This window comes from Syngnathoides biaculeatus, chromosome 5, assembly GCF_019802595.1.
Source record: "Syngnathoides biaculeatus isolate LvHL_M chromosome 5, ASM1980259v1, whole genome shotgun sequence".
In the NCBI taxonomy this organism is placed as follows: domain Eukaryota; kingdom Metazoa; phylum Chordata; class Actinopteri; order Syngnathiformes; family Syngnathidae; genus Syngnathoides; species Syngnathoides biaculeatus.
In genome coordinates this window covers 1,232,606-1,251,711 of record NC_084644.1, presented here as the reverse complement: position 1 = coordinate 1,251,711, position 19,106 = coordinate 1,232,606, and the positions used below count along the sequence as shown (strand labels likewise).

At 48.1% G+C, this 19,106-nt stretch overlaps 2 protein-coding genes across 4 annotated transcripts; both read right to left on the bottom strand.

Moving 5' to 3' along the window:
- Positions 1 to 1,586: 1,586 nt before the first annotated feature.
- Positions 1,587 to 6,289, bottom strand: LOC133501425 (uncharacterized). The gene is made up of 4 exons (XM_061821187.1): positions 5,639 to 6,289; positions 3,886 to 4,068; positions 2,618 to 2,678; positions 1,587 to 2,526 (listed from the first exon to the last, which is right to left on the bottom strand). The coding sequence occupies exons 1-4, from the start codon at positions 5,964 to 5,966 to the stop codon at positions 2,145 to 2,147; spliced, it is 954 nt and encodes a 317-aa protein (XP_061677171.1). The 5' UTR covers positions 5,967 to 6,289; the 3' UTR covers positions 1,587 to 2,144.
- A 760-nt stretch (positions 6,290 to 7,049) lies between these two features.
- Positions 7,050 to 18,815, bottom strand: LOC133500898 (interleukin-21 receptor-like). Of its 3 annotated transcripts, none has more exons than XM_061820154.1 (10): positions 18,665 to 18,815; positions 15,593 to 15,831; positions 15,407 to 15,493; positions 13,749 to 13,875; positions 13,500 to 13,675; positions 12,806 to 12,942; positions 10,689 to 10,881; positions 10,248 to 10,332; positions 8,596 to 8,689; positions 7,052 to 8,029 (listed from the first exon to the last, which is right to left on the bottom strand). In XM_061820154.1, the coding sequence occupies exons 2-10, from the start codon at positions 15,600 to 15,602 to the stop codon at positions 7,508 to 7,510; spliced, it is 1,431 nt and encodes a 476-aa protein (XP_061676138.1). In that variant the 5' UTR covers positions 15,603 to 15,831; positions 18,665 to 18,815; the 3' UTR covers positions 7,052 to 7,507. The 3 variants fall into 3 exon arrangements, with proteins under 3 accessions (XP_061676140.1, XP_061676138.1, XP_061676139.1); XM_061820155.1 differs by lacking the exon at positions 18,665 to 18,815 and adding an exon at positions 17,678 to 17,837; XM_061820156.1 differs by lacking the exon at positions 15,593 to 15,831 and having other exon boundaries at positions 7,050 to 8,029; positions 18,665 to 18,804.
- Between the last annotated feature and the right edge of the window lie 291 nt (positions 18,816 to 19,106).

Here is a 19,106-nt window from a genome sequence, read left to right as displayed (position 1 = left end):
TTGGGGGGGGGGGAGGAGGAGGAGGATTCGTGCTGCTTGCTGAAGCTTTTAACTGCTTCACAAGCGAATAATGGGACACAGTCGCGCCTTTGAACGCGCCACTCAGTCACAAGTTGAGCGCGCATGCAGCCATCTCATCCTCCTCCTCTTCCTCCTCCTCTTTCTCTTTCGATGAATTCTCCTTTATTTCCCCGTCATTTTTCCCGCGTTCCAGGCTCTCAAAATGCGTCTTCGAGCAAGCCGGTCCATCTTGGCGGTGGGCCCTGTCAAAAAAAAAAAAAAAAAATCACTCCATCATGTGCATGCATGCAAAGAAGCTGCGCGTCGGCGTCTACTTGCCTTTAAAAAGAAAAAGAAGGAAGAGGAAAAAGCTGTGGAAGAGTTTTGAATCTGTCCGGTCCGCTTGAGACAGACGATAAGTGTGTGCCCCCCCCGCGCCGCCTGCAACCCCCACGCCGGCGTCGTGCGCGCCTGCTGTCGGTCGCAGCTGTCTGGCGTCGCCATGCAGCAAGGCAGCTGAGGCGTCTGCTTCTGCGCTCCATCCATTCAGAATCTTGTTTGAGAAGGCACTGCCAAATGTCTTCGAATGAGAAATGATCTTCAAATGACGAGATCATGCATCATACTGTGGAGTTATTTATTCACGGCCGTTTTTTCAACGAAAAAATGAGCTTTTAACTCGTTTTATTGTTACCACAATCCAACGTATAGTGGACATCAGGTCATTTATTATTCAAATTTCTTATGAGCTTCATGTTTTTTTTTTCTGTTGTGTACAATATCCAATTTGCTATATAAATGCTTCAATAAACAAATATTGAAAACATTTTTTAAACATCTGGATGGGAACAAAAATATATATACCAGAAAGAGGTTTAATTCAATCATTTTCATCCAACATGATGAGGATAAGCGGTGCAAGAAGCGGATTGTCAAGGAGTTTGCTTCAAGGAGCTCAAGATGTCCACCTCGCAGGCGGCAGCGTTCCCTTTGAGCATACAGAACTTTTAGTTCGAACAACTTGATCCTTTTTAGTGTTTCACCAGCTGACAATCAAATCGGAAATGTTGCCGAAAACTGTTTTCATAACTGGAACGTCAGCAAAATAATAATAATACAGTCATAATGGCGCTCATGATGTAGGTACAGACAAGAGACGACGGGGGCGCTGCGGCGCTTCCATTTGAGGATGGACGACGACTTGGGGAAATTTCAAGATCTGGAGCGCAGCAGCAGCACAGGAAGATTTCGGGCTGTGTTCGGTTTTGATCGCCTTTAACGTATCCCACAATGCATCTTGAAAGCCGTGAACGCCACACAGTCACGAGGAAAGCAAGGTGGCCCATGATGCATTGCAGTGAAACCGTTGGTTAGGAAAGGGTTAGGGTTCGCCTGAAGCGTCGACTACGTAGTCCGGTCCGCTCGATCCAAATAGCTACCAAGCGTTTGGAGATGATGTGAAGGAAACTCCATTTTCTAACCTCGACGCCATTTCATGACAACTGCCTTTATTTGACAGGAAGGAAGAAATTAACCTGCCAGGAGACCCCCCCCCCCCAAAAAAAATAAAAAAAAGTCCACGAACGTTCGTTTCAATTAGTTTATTTACGTTCCGGTTTGTCGTTTCGGATAATTTATTTCGGTGCTTTGCTGCTCCCTGGTGGCCACGGTCGGAAGGCGTTGCACGCACAAATTCATATTTTGTGTGACGTTCATACCGTTTTAGAAAATCCAGTATTTTGGAGTGCTAGCCTGGCCTTTAAAATCCCACTGCAACTATTGATTTTTCCATTTCCTAATCATTTTTACGGCGATGAGAGCACAGCACGACTGAATGACTCTGAACACAGCGACGGACGGACGTTAGAGTCGACTCCGGGGCTGAAGCGATGAATCGATAAGTCCCGAATTGTTACGTCGGAATTTGTAGTTAGTGGACGACTGAAGTTAAGCAAAAAGTCAATTACAAATCCCTTGATTGATTTGCGATTAGTCGCGCATGAGCGACAGATTTTGAACGCGGGGACAGACCACGTAGCCGACGCTAAGCCTAAAACCAAACAGCCCATACGCAGTAATCTCCGTAAATTAACTTTCATGTAATTTTGAAGTGATTTTAGAGAGCACAAAATAAAAATTTGTGATCAACTGCACAAAATTCCCTCCAGTCCTCCTCGGTCGTCCCCCGGCGGCTCGGCGCCACGGAACTGCGGGGCCCCGCGTTGCTGTTGGTGCGCCATTTTCCTGGCGTGATAGTAGCGCCTGGAGGAGGCTCGCCACGCCTCCCGCTGCCGGGCCTGCGAGTCCTGAGGCGAGACGGGAACGGGCGCCCGCCTCCCGGCGTTGTCGGCGAAGGGGCCGCAGTGCGTGGCCGGCGGCGGCGGGCGGTGGAAGCGGGCGGAGCCGGCCCGCTGGCGGGCCACCTTGCGGGCGTAGTAGCGTCGGGAAGCGGCTCGCCAGGCCGCGCGCTTCTGCTGCTGGGCCTCCTCGGGCAGCTCCGCCGTGGGCACTCGTTTCTTTTTGTTCCTGGGGAGGACGACGAGGCACGTGATCGACGTTACGCTTCAGAAGAGGACGACGGTCAACATCCGTCCCGGTAATCATCGAAGGTTCTAACCTGAGTTGCTCCGCCTCCGCGACACGCGCCAGCCCGTCCGCGTCTTCTCGGATCTCCCGTTCTTGAAGACAACAGAACAAAGATGACAGGATCACTCCAAAGTACGAAGTTTCCGGCATCGTCGCGCACGGCCATCGTGGTCGCTCGTATCGCCGCTGAGAGGCTGCCTCGGCTTTGTGGCATTTAAATACAGAATACAGAAAGTTTGTGTCGCATGGGCACAAGATTGTGTACAGAAGCGACCGGTTGAGGGTGTACCCCGCCTCAAGGTGAGAGGAATGGAAAAAATGTATCAATACACTGTGCTCTTCCACCATCTGGTGGCATGCCCGTGGAATTGCAAGACGCTTTTCGGGGGTCAGGCAGATTTTCACAAAAGTGGCGTGCGCCGTGCGTGGCCCTACGGTTATGACGACGGTTGGGGACGGGGTTCAAGACCCAAAATGCACCATCGTCAGGAGCCACCGCCGTGGTGTCCTTGAGCAAGGCACCAATAAATACCTCAAACAGCCCCCCCCCCCCCCCCCCCCCCGGGTGCCTCAGATGCCCTCTGCGCCAGTGTATTCATCCATCCATCCATCCATCCGTCTATTTTCTGAGCTGGTTATCCTCACGAGGGTCGCAAGAGCGCTGGAGCCTATCCCGGCTTTCAACGGGCGGGCGGCGGGGTACATCCTGAACTGGCATTCGAGAGAAAAGCCGCACTCACAATCACACCTTGGGCCAATTTAACGTCTCCAATTAATGTTGCATGTTTTTGGGATGTGGGAGGAAACCAGAGTGCCCACCCGGAGAAAAGCCACGCAGGTACGAGGGAAAACACGCAAACTCCACACAGGCGGGTCCGGGATGGAACCCGGGACCTCAGAACTGTGAGGCCAACGCTTTCCGGCTGATCCACTGTGCCGCCAGCGAGTTCATTGTGATGGATAAAACGCAGATAACAAATTTCATGTGCATGTATGGATATTCATGAAGATAAAGATGATTCTTCTATCTGATTCTCTCACAGCAAAATAAATTTGAGAAATATTAGTGTGACTTGAAGGCAAATGCAAAGTTTGCCGCTTGGCATTTATAAACACAGAAATATATATCTTTGGATCAATCTAGGAAAATCATATCCGTGCTTACAATGCCAGCAGTAATGCTGCATTTTGAATAAAATCGTCCAAAATGTTTTTCCTCCATCTTTTGCATGTTCCGCACGTACGCTTCCGTCGCACTGCGCTTTTGGAAAGGCGGGGGTCCCTGCAACTGGGCCTGACCTGCGTCCCAAGCGGGACCACCGCCGCTCTCCTCCTCGCTCGGCTCCCACTTGACGAGGACGGCGTCCACGTTGCACGGCTCCTCTTTGACGGCGGGGCCGCCCTCCTCCGGGGCGCGCGACGGGTCCGCTTGGCCGCGGGGGGGCGAGGGGTCGTGTGACGGGGGGCCGTCGAAGAGACCCGCTGCGGACGGAAGACACGGCACAGGTGGGGGGGGGGGTGTCATTAATTCATAAAGAAATCCCAAGAAATCTTGCTCAGTCACAACAATATGGCAGCGCATAAAGTGTTTTGGAAAGCCCGCCTCCCCGGAATTCTCAGCTGTCAATCAAACGCGTGGCTGCTTTGACAGCTTCTAAGCGGGGAGAGGAGGTAGGTCATTTATTGTATTTTTTTTCCCACAATATTTCCAGCGCATGGTACCAGCATTTTCTCGTTAATTCAGGCTCTATCTCGTGCATAACGAGATCAAGATTCACGACGGCGTCTGCCATTGCCAAACAACGGAATATTACCAGAGATGATAAACAAACGCGATTTTGTCATGAACGCGGCGGAGGGGAGGCGCCAGACGCAGGAAGCCGAGACGTGAGCGTGGAGTTTAGGAAGGATTATTGCCGCCGGGCAGACGTCATACGCGGGGGGAAGGCGGTCCAACAGGGCGACGGTACGAAAAATCACAAGGCAATAAAGGCTTTGTCCAAAAAAACAGGAAACAATGTCAAAAATTTGACATGGCAAAACGTGAAAACGTAACTTGACTTGATGTGGCTCAGTAACGCCACGACGTGACGTGGCAGCTACACTAACTGACGCTCGTGAGCAAACACAAGCATCTGGCAACAAGTGGCGTGAAAATCAAAGCCTCGGATCAAGGACAGAGAAGAAAAACTGCACTGCGCACTCTGCGTCCGCCGTTGGTTCCGCCACGGTCAACAGGCTCTGACTTCCGGTCAGGGCAAAAACTATGGTAAACATGTACACAGTGATATGGAAAAACCATGTGATAAACATAGAATAATTAATTATGAACGTATTCCAATGATATACGATGTTATTATGTTTCGCAATGTACAAGTTTCACGTGAAATAGTACCCAAAACAATGTTTTGCCACGACCGGAAGTTGAAGCCGAATTGCCGCGTGAAAGGGGTCTGTGCGCACTCCACTTTTTATTCCACGTCATTGGCGTAGATGCACAACGTAGTCAGCGCGCACGAGGAAGTGGCACACGGCCACGGCTCGGCGGCTGCTGTCAAACACACGACTTACGGCAGCTGTGGAAAACCATGCCCATGACATATTTATTATGAATTACTTTCAAAATTGTAACTAATTCCACATTATTTCATGAAGATTCGTGTCACTCTTCCGATATAACAAGCTTACATTGTACCACGGGCCAAAAACATGCAACATTAATTGGACACTCTAAATTGTCCCTGGCGGCACGGTGGAACAGCTGGAAAGCGTTGGCCTCACAGTTCTGGGGTCCCGGGTTCGATCCCGGCCCCGCCTGTGTGGAGTTTGCGTGTTCTCCCCCGTGCCTGCGTGGCTTTTCTCCGGGTGGGCACTCCGCTTTCCTCCCACATCCCAAAAACATGCAACATTAATTGGAGACACTAAATTGCCCCAAGGTGTGATTGTGAGTGCGGCTGTTTTGTCTCTCTGTGCCCTGCGATTGGCTGGCGACCAGTTCAAGGTGTATTAATGACATCGATCAGACATATAAACATGACGTGAACTTACGTACAAGAGAAATCTAGTTCACACTGCTGCTGCTGGCCGGTGCCCGGGGGGGGGGACCGATCGGGGGTCCCAAGGTCGAGCTCGCCGCCGCCGCCGCCGACCCCGGAGAGCAGCGTGCACGAAGCGCATCCCCGCCGGCGAAGCGCGTGCACCTCGCGCTGCAACCTGGCGATCTCTTTGTCCCTTTCGGCCACCATCCGCTGGTACTCGCGACTGCGGCCGCTGCTCACGCCGAACAGCACGTTGACGACGGAGTCTATCGCCAGCCGGATGGCGTTCTCCACCACCACCGCCTCCTCCGGCCGCAGGCTGCCGTTTTGGCACAAATTCATCCCCGGTTTTTTTTTGGCTTCTGGCCACGAGCTAGCGGCTAATGTGGCTAACAGGCGGATGCTACCTGTCCGACTGCACAGACGCTCGCGCTAAAAGTCACATTTAACTGTCCGAACCGTCGCTTGTCATCGACCGCAAAACATAAAAGTTTGTGGGAGTTAACTCAACACCTTGCACAACACTCGATATAAAAGTTGACCTTTGCACCCACTTTCGCTCGCCCCCTGCCGCTGTTTTCTTTCTTGAGGTTTCGTCGGCTGTTTTACGGTTGCCTGCTGCCCGGCCGGCACCACAGCGCCACCCGGAGGTGGCAAAGAAAAAAGGCATCAACCCCGGAGGGGGTTAATTAAGGGACAAAATGTAATTTGTGAAAAAAAAAAATGGAATTGATACGCTATGCTGGTGATTTGATTGAAGGAACAAAATAAAATATTTAAACCATTTCGCAACAAATGGAATACTTGAGGTGAAGTTTTGATTGAAAGGGGGAAAAACGGAAACAAAAACAACAACAAAAACTCCCTGTATTATTTTTGGTGAAAAGGCCAAAGTTCAATTATAAAATCAAAACGAATATGGTATCCTTATGATTTGATTAAAGGCAAAAAAAAAAGAGGAATTTCAGAAAAATCATGAAAAAACTTTTTTTTTTTTAAATTTAACGTACACTATAAAATACACAACAAATATACAGTTTTCATTCAAGGGAGAACCAAAAGTCCCCGTATTATTTTTTGGTGAAAAAGACAAAGTTCAATTATAAAATCAAAACGAATGATATCCTTATGATTTGACTAAGGGCAATAAAAGAGGAATTTCATAATAAAATCAGGAAAAATTAACTAAAAAAAATAAGGTACACTATAAAATACACAACAAATATACAGTTTTCATTCAAGGGAGAACCAAAAGTCCCCGTATTATTTTTTGGTGAAAAAGACAAAGTTCAATTATAAAATCAAAACGAATGATATCCTTATGATTCGACTAAGGGCAATAAAAGAGGAATTTCATAATAAAATCAGGAAAAATTAACTAAAAAAAATAAGGTACACTATAAAATACACAACAAATATACAGTTTTCATGCAAGGGGGGAATAATCAGAAAAAATACAAAATGTTTTGATTGAAGTGATAAAATAAATTTTAATATAACAAATGCGGCATCCCAATGATCCGATTGAACATCAGCCACAAAATCAAATAGTTTATGAAAAAAAAGACAAATACAAATAGTTTGATATAAAGGGAAAAAAAACATTCTAAGGAGGAATCCTAGAGATTCAATGGACAAAATAATATCGCAAAATAAATGTCATTGGCCAAGAAGAAAAAAAAATGAATGAAATCAGACGCATTGTTTGGATTGATGGGGGAATAATAAATACTGGTATCTATTAATTACTCGTATACTGAGTGTGAGAAAAGTGACATGAAAAACATGAAAAAATAACGTCGAGTCAGTCAAAATTCGGTACATTGTGTGTGTGTGTGTGTGTGTATGATGTATAATTCAGTTTAAGAAAATGACCCGAGTGCTCAATGTAGCGCGTTTTCCGAGTCCTCCCCCCGAGCGTCGCCGCGCATCATCCACTGCTTGACGTAGTTGGAGCGCGAGCTTATCGGCTCGGGTAGGAAATCTCGGCCGCGGTCCCCCGAGCCGGAATGGGAGGGGCTGGCGCACTCGCCGAAACCGCTGTCCACCGTGTCCAAGTCCACGCGGGGGTAGCCGTCGTCCGACCGCCGCTCGGAGGCCAGCGAGGCGCCTTCCGCTCGCTCTTCGGCCACCTCGAAGTCCGGCAGCTCCCCGTGGTTGGGAGCGGACCCGTCCCGGCGCTCCTCTCCGCACAGGGTCACGCTGCGAATGGACACTTGCGCCGCCGAGGGGGCGCAGAGGAGGACGAGGCGCCCCGCGCCTCGCGGCTCCTCGTCCGCTTCGGAGCTGGCGTTGCGTTTGTGGACCTGAAGCTGCTGCTTGGCGCTGTTGGTGGTCAGCGTCATCTCCACGCGTGACGTGTTCTCCAAAAAGTCGTGCTCGCTGAACCCGGGCTTGACCCAGTCCTACCGGGGACGCAAAAGAGCCGCGATGTGGATTCGGCCAGGGTTAGGGTTGCACGTGACACCACAGTTTTCACGGCGCCATACAGCGTGGGGGTGGGGGTGGGGGCAGAAGATTCACAATACCCGAGACTTGTTGTGCTTTTGGTTGTCACGACAGACGAGACAGATATTCAAAGAGGTCATAATATGGAATAGCAACTGAAAAGATCGATGGATTTGGGCAAAATTCGACGGTGCCCAACTGAATACACACGACTGTGTAGGGATCGTTTCATTTCAGGTAGGGATTATTCTTCTCAATCTCAAATTCCCAACAAGTAACATTTGTTTCAACCATTTTGGGTTTTTTTTTTTTTTTTTTTACACGAGGACACGCATCAACCCGCAGCTCGTCATTACAAAACTAAAATTAAAATACTGTGGACATAATCGACATTCACACCATCTAGGCGGCCCCTCGGTGCGACTTCGAGGGACGGTCCCAGGCAGTGAGCGGTTGCCAAAAGTCCCCCCCCCCCCCACGGAGCGCCGCCTCCTGGCCACCGGTGCAAACTGCACTTTCTCACCTTGAAGTTGCCTCGATGGTTGAGGTAGAGCGGCTCGAAGAAGTCGTGGGGTTTGGAGACGCGCATGCTCAGCTGAAGTCTTTTCAGCAGCAGCCTGGGAAGAACCGAAGTGCATTCAGACGCGGATCCGACGAGACCGGGGCTCGCTGTCGAGAGCCACCTTCAAATTTGGTTCAATACTGTCATTGAATTACCTTATCATCAAATATCTATTTAAATAAACAAATTAAAGAAATGAAGAAATCCACGTAAAATGTTTCCTTTTCAAAATTCTTCATCGAATCATTTACAATAAATCAATCAAAAATATATTCACTGAGAATGTAATTAAATGCAAAATGATGTCAAGTATGAAGTTTATTCAAATTGTTCACTGCATTATTTGGAATTAATTACATTTCAAGTCACCACTTATCTTGTTGATATACACAAAATATTCTTAAATGTAAAAATGCATTTTTAATTTCAGTATTTACAATCAACGATTTACCTATTTAATGAGCAAGAAAAAAAAGTAAGCAGTTGCGGGGGGGGAGGGAAGACTAAAATGTATCTAGCCATCCATTTTATGCGCCGCTTATCCTCATGAGGGTCACCGCCGAGCAGGATCCTATCCCAGCGATATAAAATGTGATTTTCCTCATAGAAGCACATTATAAAAGTATCCGCAAATAGTGTTTTACAACAATCCATCCATCCATCCATGATCTGAGCCGCTTATCCTCACAAGGGTCGCGGGAGTGCTGGAGCCTATCCCAGCTGTGGACGGATAGGAGGCGGGGCGCACCCTGAACCGGTCGCCAGCCAATCGCAGGGCACATGGAGCCAAACAGTTGCACTCACAATCTGTCCAATTAATGTTACATATTTTGGGGATGTGGGAGGAAACCGGAGTACCCGGAGGAAAGCCACGCAGGCAGGAGGAGAACATGCAAAGTTCACACAGGCGGGTCCGGGATTGAACCCGGGACCTCAGAACTGTGAGGCCAACGCTTTCCAGCTACTTCACCGTGCCGTTTGTTTTACAACAATACTTTTCTGTCTTTATAAGGTACCAGCTGATACAAAGCTTGTGGCCCAAATGTTGCGCTTCTTCCATAACTATTATTTCATTTTTCATGCTTTAATAAATTACCTTTTTTTTTTTTTTTAAACGAAAGCCCATTTATATTCCTTGGCTTTCAACACAGCATGAGCGGCCTTGTTTGAATATATTTTTGAAAACGGCTGTGAACGGTTTTGCGTCTGATGTTGACTTTCTATTGATGTGCATCACTTTCGTCTCAGCTGCGGTTGCTTTTTAGCGCGCTCCGAATAAATGTTAGAAATAAGTGTTGCATTTGCAGCTGCGACACGTGACTTCCTGTCAGCGCATCGCACGTGTTTGTGTGTGTGGTTTCTTGCTCTGCAGGAGGCGATGCCAGGAACGGAAAAAGCCGAAGCAATGTGAAGAAATATCATCATCGCCCTCCGCCGTGTGCGGGAAGTCAGCAGGCGGCGGCGGCGGCGGTGATGATTCACGCCGTGTCCGAATTGCCTTTCGCTTTTTTTTTTTTTTTTCTTTTTTCGTCATGTTTTTGAGCTGCCTGATAAATGAAGTCATCGGGAGAAAATCTAGTCAATCCTCGTACCGTCTTTGTTTTAGGACTCACGGTTTTCGGGAACAACCCAGCAGCAGCAGCGCGGCGGCGGCGGCGGCGACGACGGCCAGCAGGACGTACAGCCATGATCCTTTCACTGAAGCGCAGGAGGAAATCAGCAGCCATATTTAATGTTAGAAAGAAATGTTTTGTTTTTTTTTTCCCCAGAATAATCACAGCGATCGTTAGCCACAACAACAGAAAAAGTTGTTGTGTTGTCAGTGTGCCTTTAAGGGGCGTGGCCAAGTGGCGCATCAGGAACGCAAGACCAGCTGGGCCGAATTGGCCAGTCGAGCGACAAACAGGAAGTGAATTGTGAATCTGGTTTTTCAATTTTGCGTCTCCTTGGCAACGCTTCAATCATTCACGTCAGAACTGAATCACGACTCTGTATTCTATCTAAACAGGTCTTCCGATGCAAATCAATAAAAGGGCGACCGGCTTCTCCGTTACCTCCGACGTACGGCGAGTTTGTGGGCGCCGTCGTCCACTTGACTGCGAAACTCCACTCGCTCCACGGGCCCTGAGTCGGGTTGCCGGGACACAACTTGGCCTGGACCGCCACGCTACACTTGGCGCGGGGCGGCAGCTCCTCGCGCCGCACGACGAGGAACCTCTCGTCCACCGAGAAGGAACGCCCTGCATCCTGACGGGAGGAAATAGCCACGACACCGGGGGAAAAAAAAAAAAAAAATGGAAAACACGGAATCATCCTCGAGATCAACTTCTTCGATAGAATAACCAGAGGGAGAGAAGATGCCAGAAGAATGGAGGAAAAGTGTGCTAGTCCCCATTTTTAACAACAAAGGCGATGTTCAGAACTGTGGAAACTCAAAAAGAAGAAAGACGATGAGCCACACAATGAAGTTACGAGAAAGAGTACTGGAGGCTTGACTCAGGACGGAAGAAGTAAGTATCTGTGAGCAACAGGATGGCTTCATACCTGGAAAGTGTACTACAGATGCGTTATTTGCCTTGATGATGCTCGTGGAAAAGTACAGAGAAGGTCAGAAGGACCGACATTGTCTCTTTGTGGACCTCGAGAAAGCCTACGACACAGTACCAAGAGAGGAACTGTGGTACTGCACGCGCAAGTCCCGTGTGGCGAAGAAAATATGTATCAGAAGAATTTAAGGTGGAGGTGGGACTGCATCAGGGATCCGCGCTGAGCCCCTTCCTGTTTGCGGAAGTGATGGACCGGCTGACAGACGAGGTAAGACTGGATTCCCCTTGGAATCCGGTTGATGTTCGCAGATGATATTGTGATATGCAGTGAAAGCAGGGAGCAAGCGCCGGAACCATTAGAAAGATGGACGCCAGAGGAATGAAGATTAACCCAAGTAAAACAGAACATATGTGCCTGAAGGAGGGGGGTGGAGGGGGAAGAGTGAAGCTCCGAGGACAAGAGATGGCGAGGGTGGACGACTTCAAATACTTGGGGTCAACAATCCAGAGCAATGGAGAGTGCGGTAAGGAAGTGAAGAAACGGGTCCGAGCGGGGTTGGAACAGTCGGCGGAAGGTGTCTGGTGTTCTACGTGACAGGAGAGTCTCCGGCAGGATGAAGGGCAAAGTTTACAAAAACAGCGGTGACGGACGGACGGACGGATTAGAGACGGTGGCAAGCCGAGACGACACAAAACGTTGATTTCAAATTCCCAACGTCGTCGTTCTGAAGGCCCAACTTGTCAATTTCATAAAGCGATCCCCCTGCCCGCACATTCTTTGTACAGTACTACTGCTGAGGCCCATGTCAAGGTGCTTTGTTTGTTGAGGAAGTCAAACTCACCATTCCCAGCTCTGTGCTCTATATACACTATAGTCTACTATACACTGTGGTTCATTGTGTAAAAATTCATATACAGCGGTACCTCTACTTGAGAAATGAATTTGTTTCAGAAGTCGTTTCGTAACCTGATTTTTTTGCACAAGTAGAAGCGCTTTTTACATATAAATAACCTAATCCGTTCCAAGCCCTCCCCCATACAAAGCATTCGAAGTACATTACGGAAAGAATAATAACAAATTCCGTTCATTCACCTTTGGCGTTGGGCGACTATGCAAAGGGAAGCGAAAGACATCGCGGGGGACGGACGAGGAGGAGGCAAACGTTTGACAGCCGAGAGAGAGCATACGTACGCACACAACTTCATTCCAATAAAGTTTCTCGGGGCTCGCCGTGAAGAAAGATTGCACCCAAAAAACCCTCCCAAAAACCCGAAAACGTCACACAAAAGCTGGACTAGCGATCGACATCGTGTGAAAGCGCTAGCGTGGGATTCGGTGACGCTCGTGTGTACAAGGGAAAGGAAAAGGATCATGGGTAAAGATTGACATCCCTCTTAGCCAATGGGATGCCAGGAAGCTGCAGTGGCCATAAGCCAATGGGAGAGCGGCTCTTTCAAACCAACTTCCAGGATGTTTCCGTTCGGTGGAATTTGCCTTTTGTATCCTGAATTTTCCTTCGCAACAAGAGACGATATTTTGCCGAGGAGGCGTTTCCTAACTTGAATTTTTCGGCAAGTAGAGGTACCACTGAATAGTGATTCCGGAACAGGGAAGGGAAGTTTACCTGCCAGAAAGTCGGGCCGGCTCGGATGCGGAGCCTGTAAGTCAGACAGTCGAGGCGCTCGTTGCTGTGGTCCCACGTGATGTTGTACGAGCCGTCGGCGCTCAGCACTCGGACGTTCGAAGGCGGCGGAGGTTTCACTGCCATCGATGCAAAATGAGGCTAATAAGCTGTCCGGGCCGCTTATCCTCACAAGGCTCGCCGAGCCCAGCTCCACCCTCGACTGGTTGCCAGCCAATCGCAGGGCACGTGGAGCCAGGTAACCAATCGCGTTCACAATCACACCTAGGGGCAATTTAGAGTCTCCAATGAATGCAAGCAAGTTTTTGGAACGCGGGAGGAAACCGAAGAGCCCACCCGGAGAAAAGCCACGCGGGCACGGGGAGAACATGAAAACTCCACACAGGCAGGGCCGGGATTTGAACCCCGGTCCTCGGAACTCTAACCAGTTGTCCACCGTGCCACTAACTATCCATCCATCTTCTTCACTGCTTATCCTCATGAGGGTCGCGGGGAGTGCTGGAGCCTATCCCAGCTGTCAACGAGCAGGTGGTGGGGCACACCCTGAACCGGTTGCCAGCCAATCGCAGGGCACGTGGAGCCAGGTAACCAATCGCGTTCACAATCACACCTAGGGGCAATTTAGAGTGTCCAATGAATGTTGTGGTGAAGGTCGCGGTCTGCTGCTTTGGCTTACCCGCGTCGTACAGCGCCCAGCTGGACAACTCGCCGTCCGGGTCGCCCCGTCGGCTGACCGTCGCCGTGCATTCGGTCCCGACGGCGGCGACGTCGTAAAGCGCCGGCGGGCGCATGACGCACCAGGACCGAGGAGGCGTCACCCGGCAGCTGTCGACCACGTGGAGCTCGCCGTCGCTGCGAAAGCACAGGCGGCGGCCGGTACTCGTCGTCGTCGTTATCGAACGTGCGCGTCTCGGTTATGGATTACCTGCAGTTGACGTGGAGGCGCAGCGGGCGCGTCGGGGCGGAGGCGCAGGAGCAGTTGAGGTGAGCCTTGTAGTCGGTGGAGCAGGTGACGCCGCAGGCGGGGGAGGCGACGGCGGACGCGGACGAGCCTAAATTTGACCAGGAAGGCAAAAGAAAGTAAAGTCGGCCGCGCGCCGGGGGGCGTCGCTAGCTTTTGGCTTTTTTTTTTTTTTTTTGTCAGCGGTGGCGTGGGGACCGCTGATAGAAAATGATTTTACCCCAAATCGTGAGCATTCTATGAAGACCGACCCTGAAGCGGGAACGAACCGTTGCCATTCTCACGTTTACGAATATTTTCAAGAGGTTAACAAAAATTGGCCTTGTGATTCCGCTGCCGTGCATACGTCGCTACAGGAGCTAAAATACAGAATACATTTGGGGGGTGGGGGGCAGTGTTCCCTTGCAGAATTTCTGTATATTCATACTGCATATGCGGTGAAGCGCCCCCAATTTGCTGGTCCTGCTGGTTTCTCATGATTGCTCCTCATTTCTTTTCGCTTTGTGACTCCGACTGTAGAAGTTTGGGAGATGCGAAGGTCTTATTTTTGCAACAGTATGTATGCGTTCTCACGTCCTCGCAATCGACCTTTTTCCGCTTCCTTCCCTCACGTTGGTGCCGTTGAGCAAAAACAAAGATTAAAACCAGCCAACATTCCAACAGCTTCTTTCCTCTTGCCATTCAGTTGCTCGAAGCTACTGTAAGTGGCTCTGCGTAGTGTTTTTTTGTCAAAATGGCGGCTCCAATTACTGGAGGCAAATTCCTCCCATTTTCATATTTTCGCCACCTAATATAGTCTCCATTTAAAAAGGTGTATTGTTTGAAAAGTGTGAAGATCCTAAATTAACATCCATCCATTTTCTGCACCGCTTACCCTCCCAAAAAAAAAAACACATTTCTGTTAGTAATTCCATTTTTCCCCCCAATCCGTTTTCCAAGCTGCTCATCCACACAAGGGTAGCAGGAGCACAAAATTTATATATTGCATATTTTCACTTTTGGTGGGGGGAGGGGTCTGGAATGTAACCCTCTAACCCGTGATGGTGTTTGACTGAAATGTGGTACATTGTGGGCTTTTCACAGTAGACTGCAATTTTTTTTCTGGAGTATAATTTTAGTCTAAAAAAATGACAACATTCTAATCCTTGCAGTTGTAAGATAAAACGTCCCTTGGAGTGCGTTTATAATTTGCAAAACAACAACGTACTGCCAGGCCTTCGGAGACGCATTTCCGGCTTCAGAAAATTGACGGCGCCGCTTGTCGGGAACTAAAAGTTGTTTTTCTAATTGCAAAAGCCATCAAATTAAACGTCTTTGGTAGCCTACCTGATAATTCCTGGAAGTCCCACGACAAACACCATAATTGATGCGTTTTGATCTCACAAACGAACACAAACAGCAAGATTCCGGCTCACTGCGGACAGCGGAAAATTGACGGGTTGACTTTGCCTCCAGACACCCGGGATTGACTTCGGTACTCGCGTGAACACTCGTGAGGATAAGCGGCCCAGAAAATGGACGGACGGATGGATGGATCCCGTTTCGCCGCACGTCAACGCAGTTCATACAGAACTCTGGTATTAAAAGGAGGAGAACCGCCCGCAGGCACGATTGCGACGTACCGGCCGGGATGAGCAGTCGGAGGCTCCACAGCGTCGAAAAGAAGATGGCAGCCATGGACGCCCTCGCCAAAGCAGGAAACGCAGCCGCTGCAAGTGCATTGGACGCCGTTAAAAACGGCCAACGCCAAGAAGTCCATTTAGCGGTGCATAATAGTCACTTGAAAGCCACAAAAAGGAAAAACTTACCTTTTTCCATTTTCAACCCTTAAGACATTAACCATAAAAAGCCGACGATGTGCGAGCGATTACTCCAAATTTGGTCCGCACGGCGGCGTCGGCCGCTGTCATGTCAAACGCGCTCACGCCGCCTTTTGCGAGGCGGCTTCCTCGATTCGCCGCCGATGCCGCGAATGGACTTTGCGCAATCTTTTGCTTTTGTTTCCCCTTCACAAAGCGGCCACAACTCAAGCGACGACACGAGCGCTCTGAAACAGACAAAAAAAAAAAAAAAAAAGCAACTGGCAGCAGACACGCTCGCGACGCTCCGGCGCGTCATCTTCACACGGCATGTTAATTTTGCCCTATGAGTCAAAAGAAAACCACAGCGGTTTCGCTACGGAGATGAGCGAAATAATAACACACGCGCGCGCACCCAAAAAAAGACCCTTATGAAGATGAGCGTGCATGCCTGCAACAAGCGTTTCACGAGGGGTTTCCACCGTGTTTAAGGCTGTAAAACCCCTCGCGTCACTTTTGAACTCATCCTACATTAATGATGGACTGGGGAATGTGTCAAGTGGAGCCTGAAAACTGTTTGAAGTCATCCGGTTAAATCATATGCGCCCACACGTGAAAAAGTACAGTGGGTCCTCGTCTGTTGACGGCGGGGACATTTGGAGGTGACCCACGCCTTCAAAATGTTCTTGCACTTTGGGTGGAATCGAGAACAAAAATAAAAACTCAAATTTCCTAGGAAATTTTACAAAGTGCCGTTTCGTGTGAGGAATCAAACTGCTAATTTCCGGCCGATCATCCGTGACTTTATTTCACACGCTTTCAACCCTTCGGCCTATGCGGTGATGCGGCTAATTTGTGCGTTTTTTTCCCCCCCCTCACGGCTGCGAGGGGGGCAAAATGAGAGCGGTGGAATATATGTGCCGAGGAAGTAACTTTTGCCGGTCCGGCACTGTTAGCGCTATGCTAGCGTGTTAGTGCCGTGTCTCAGTGATTTTTACCAGCAAGTTTTTTTCATTTTTTTAACCGGCCCTGTTCACGCAGCGGCGCTAGCGTTAGCGTCAAACTGTCTGTGTTCCGTCTTTCTTTTGTAAACATCTCGTGTTTCAATGTGGGCACTTGCGGTTTTTACACGGCTGCGGCGTACGTATGTACCAAATGGTATTTCCTTTACAAATGTACTGGGCGAGGCTTATGACCAGGTGCGCTCTGTAGGCCGGGAATTACGGTAATTGAGTTTTTTTCCCCCAATTGCAGCACTCCCTTGTTTATCTCACGGCTTTCATAGAATCGCCAGTGACAGATGAAAATCTGCAAAGGAGCGGCCACATCTTCATTGCGACGCTAACGTTCATGTTTTAAAGCTGAATGCAAAACGGCAAAACAAAATATGCGTATTTTTGCGCCATCCTTTCTTCGCTCACTGTAGCATGTGTGACTTTGAGTGTGAGGTGCTCTTTAAAAGCCCCCCACTGTTTAAAGTCTCCAAAACTTTCAATCTTGAGGCGACGTAATCCTACGCAGCTCCCGCGGAGTGGGGGGGGGGGGCAGGTTCTAAGGACAAGAGCGTTTGATAGCCTTTGTTCTCGAGCTATTTTAAAAACTTTAAATGTGTTAAAAATGGCCAACAATAACAGATGGGGACAGAACAGTAGTACTGATTTGTGAATTTTTTTTTTTTTTTTTTTTAAATCACAGAGAAGTTATATTACCATGGAGTGATGTGATGCAGTTATGTCTTTTTCAGTATTTAGAATCGGAATAATTTTCTTTTCAGTGCACAGCCGGGACAAACATGATTGTTTGACTCCAAGTTAATGGCCTGATGTGAAAAATTAAAATATTCATTGTTGCTGGCAACAGATGGGTTACTAAAGTTGCCACGCGTTGAGGATCTCTTTGCAAATATGTAAGAAACCTTGGGGTGACATTGGATCAGGACGCACCTTTTCACAAACTTCATGCAGAACCGGCCCCTGCGGATGGCCCAGAACCAAAATGAGGACAGGATTCCCCAGTTTGGACAACTGGCCACACATTACTTTGAGGGCAAAGCATTCCCCCCCCCTTGTGTGATTAAAAATAATATTATATTACCAAATGGCCAGCGCTTTCCTTCCCCATGCCAAAAATATGCATTCATCGGAGACTCTAAATTGTCCTTAGGTGGGATTGTGAGTGCGACGAATGGTTGTCTGTCGGCTGGGGGCGTACCCTGCATCCTGCCCCATGACAGCTGGGATAGGCTCCAGCACTCCCCGCGACCCTTGTGAGGATAAGCAGCAAGGGAAATGGATATACAGTATAAATATATATATATATATATATGTATATCGTATTGTGCTGAAAATTCATTGATGGGGTCATCATCAACTACTCGAATTCCCTTTCATTACATGAGTGTTGAGTTAAAAAAAAAAAAAAAAAACATTTTTAGGAATAGGTCAATGATGTCTCTTTCCTGAACCAAAATGATGACAAAAAATTGTGGGATGCGCTGCCTTTTTTTTTTTTTTTTTTTTTAGCAAAAGTTGTTTCCTCAGTCGACATCTTTAAAAAGCAGTTTTGATTAAAATCATATTTTTTGAACAATTGATGTATTTATTTTTTGTTCTGTGTCAAAAGTAAAAATGTTGATTGTATTGTATATTCTATACACGAAATCAACTCGGTAAAAAGTGTTGAATATGGAGTGGTTTTTTTTTTTAATTTGACGGTTTTTTGTGCCTGGCAAAATGAGAGTGCAGTACTACTGTTGTGCCACTAGATGTCACTACCTCTGCGTCGTTGCGTGATAGACTCTCATCGAAGCCCCCCCGGAAAGATGAGGCCTACATTTTTACTGCTTAACTTTTTTTTTTATGATACAATTGGTCATTCGATAGTCTGCTTTCTTGCCCTGACAGATGTGAATTTTACTTAAAAAAAAAAAAAATACAGCACAAACGTACAAACGCCATTTTGCCCGCCAATATTCAGCGTACGTCATCGGGCTCTCCAGGAACTAGACTAAACCAACTCAAAACTAATTAAATACACGACAATCTACGTAATAAACACTGATTCATATGCAAATGAACGTACCTGGCCAGCCGTGAGAGATAATGGGTCCACTTGGGGCACTGAAAAGATTTTAAAAACGGGAAGTATCAAACTTGATTAACTTCTCCTTCTCGACGTGCCGGAAAGAGAAATCAAGTGTCGTGTCGTGTCGGCCCACTCAAGTTGAAACACTTCCGGCTTTGTGTAAATAAAAACTCAAATTAATCTAACGTTAACGATGAATTCATCAGTTCTTCTTCTATTTGAGCTTCCGGGGATATGGAATGGTATGTTGTGTTTTTGTTTATTTAGTGTTATTGTAATTTCCCATGTCTCATCATGTGGCCCATATAAGGTAAAATGTATACGTGTGTGTACACGCCACAACTCTTGCAGATATGGATTATCTGTAATTATGACAGTAATGATGAGGATTGTTTATTGTGCACACGTTGGCATCCATTGCGCTTTATTTCTTTGTAAT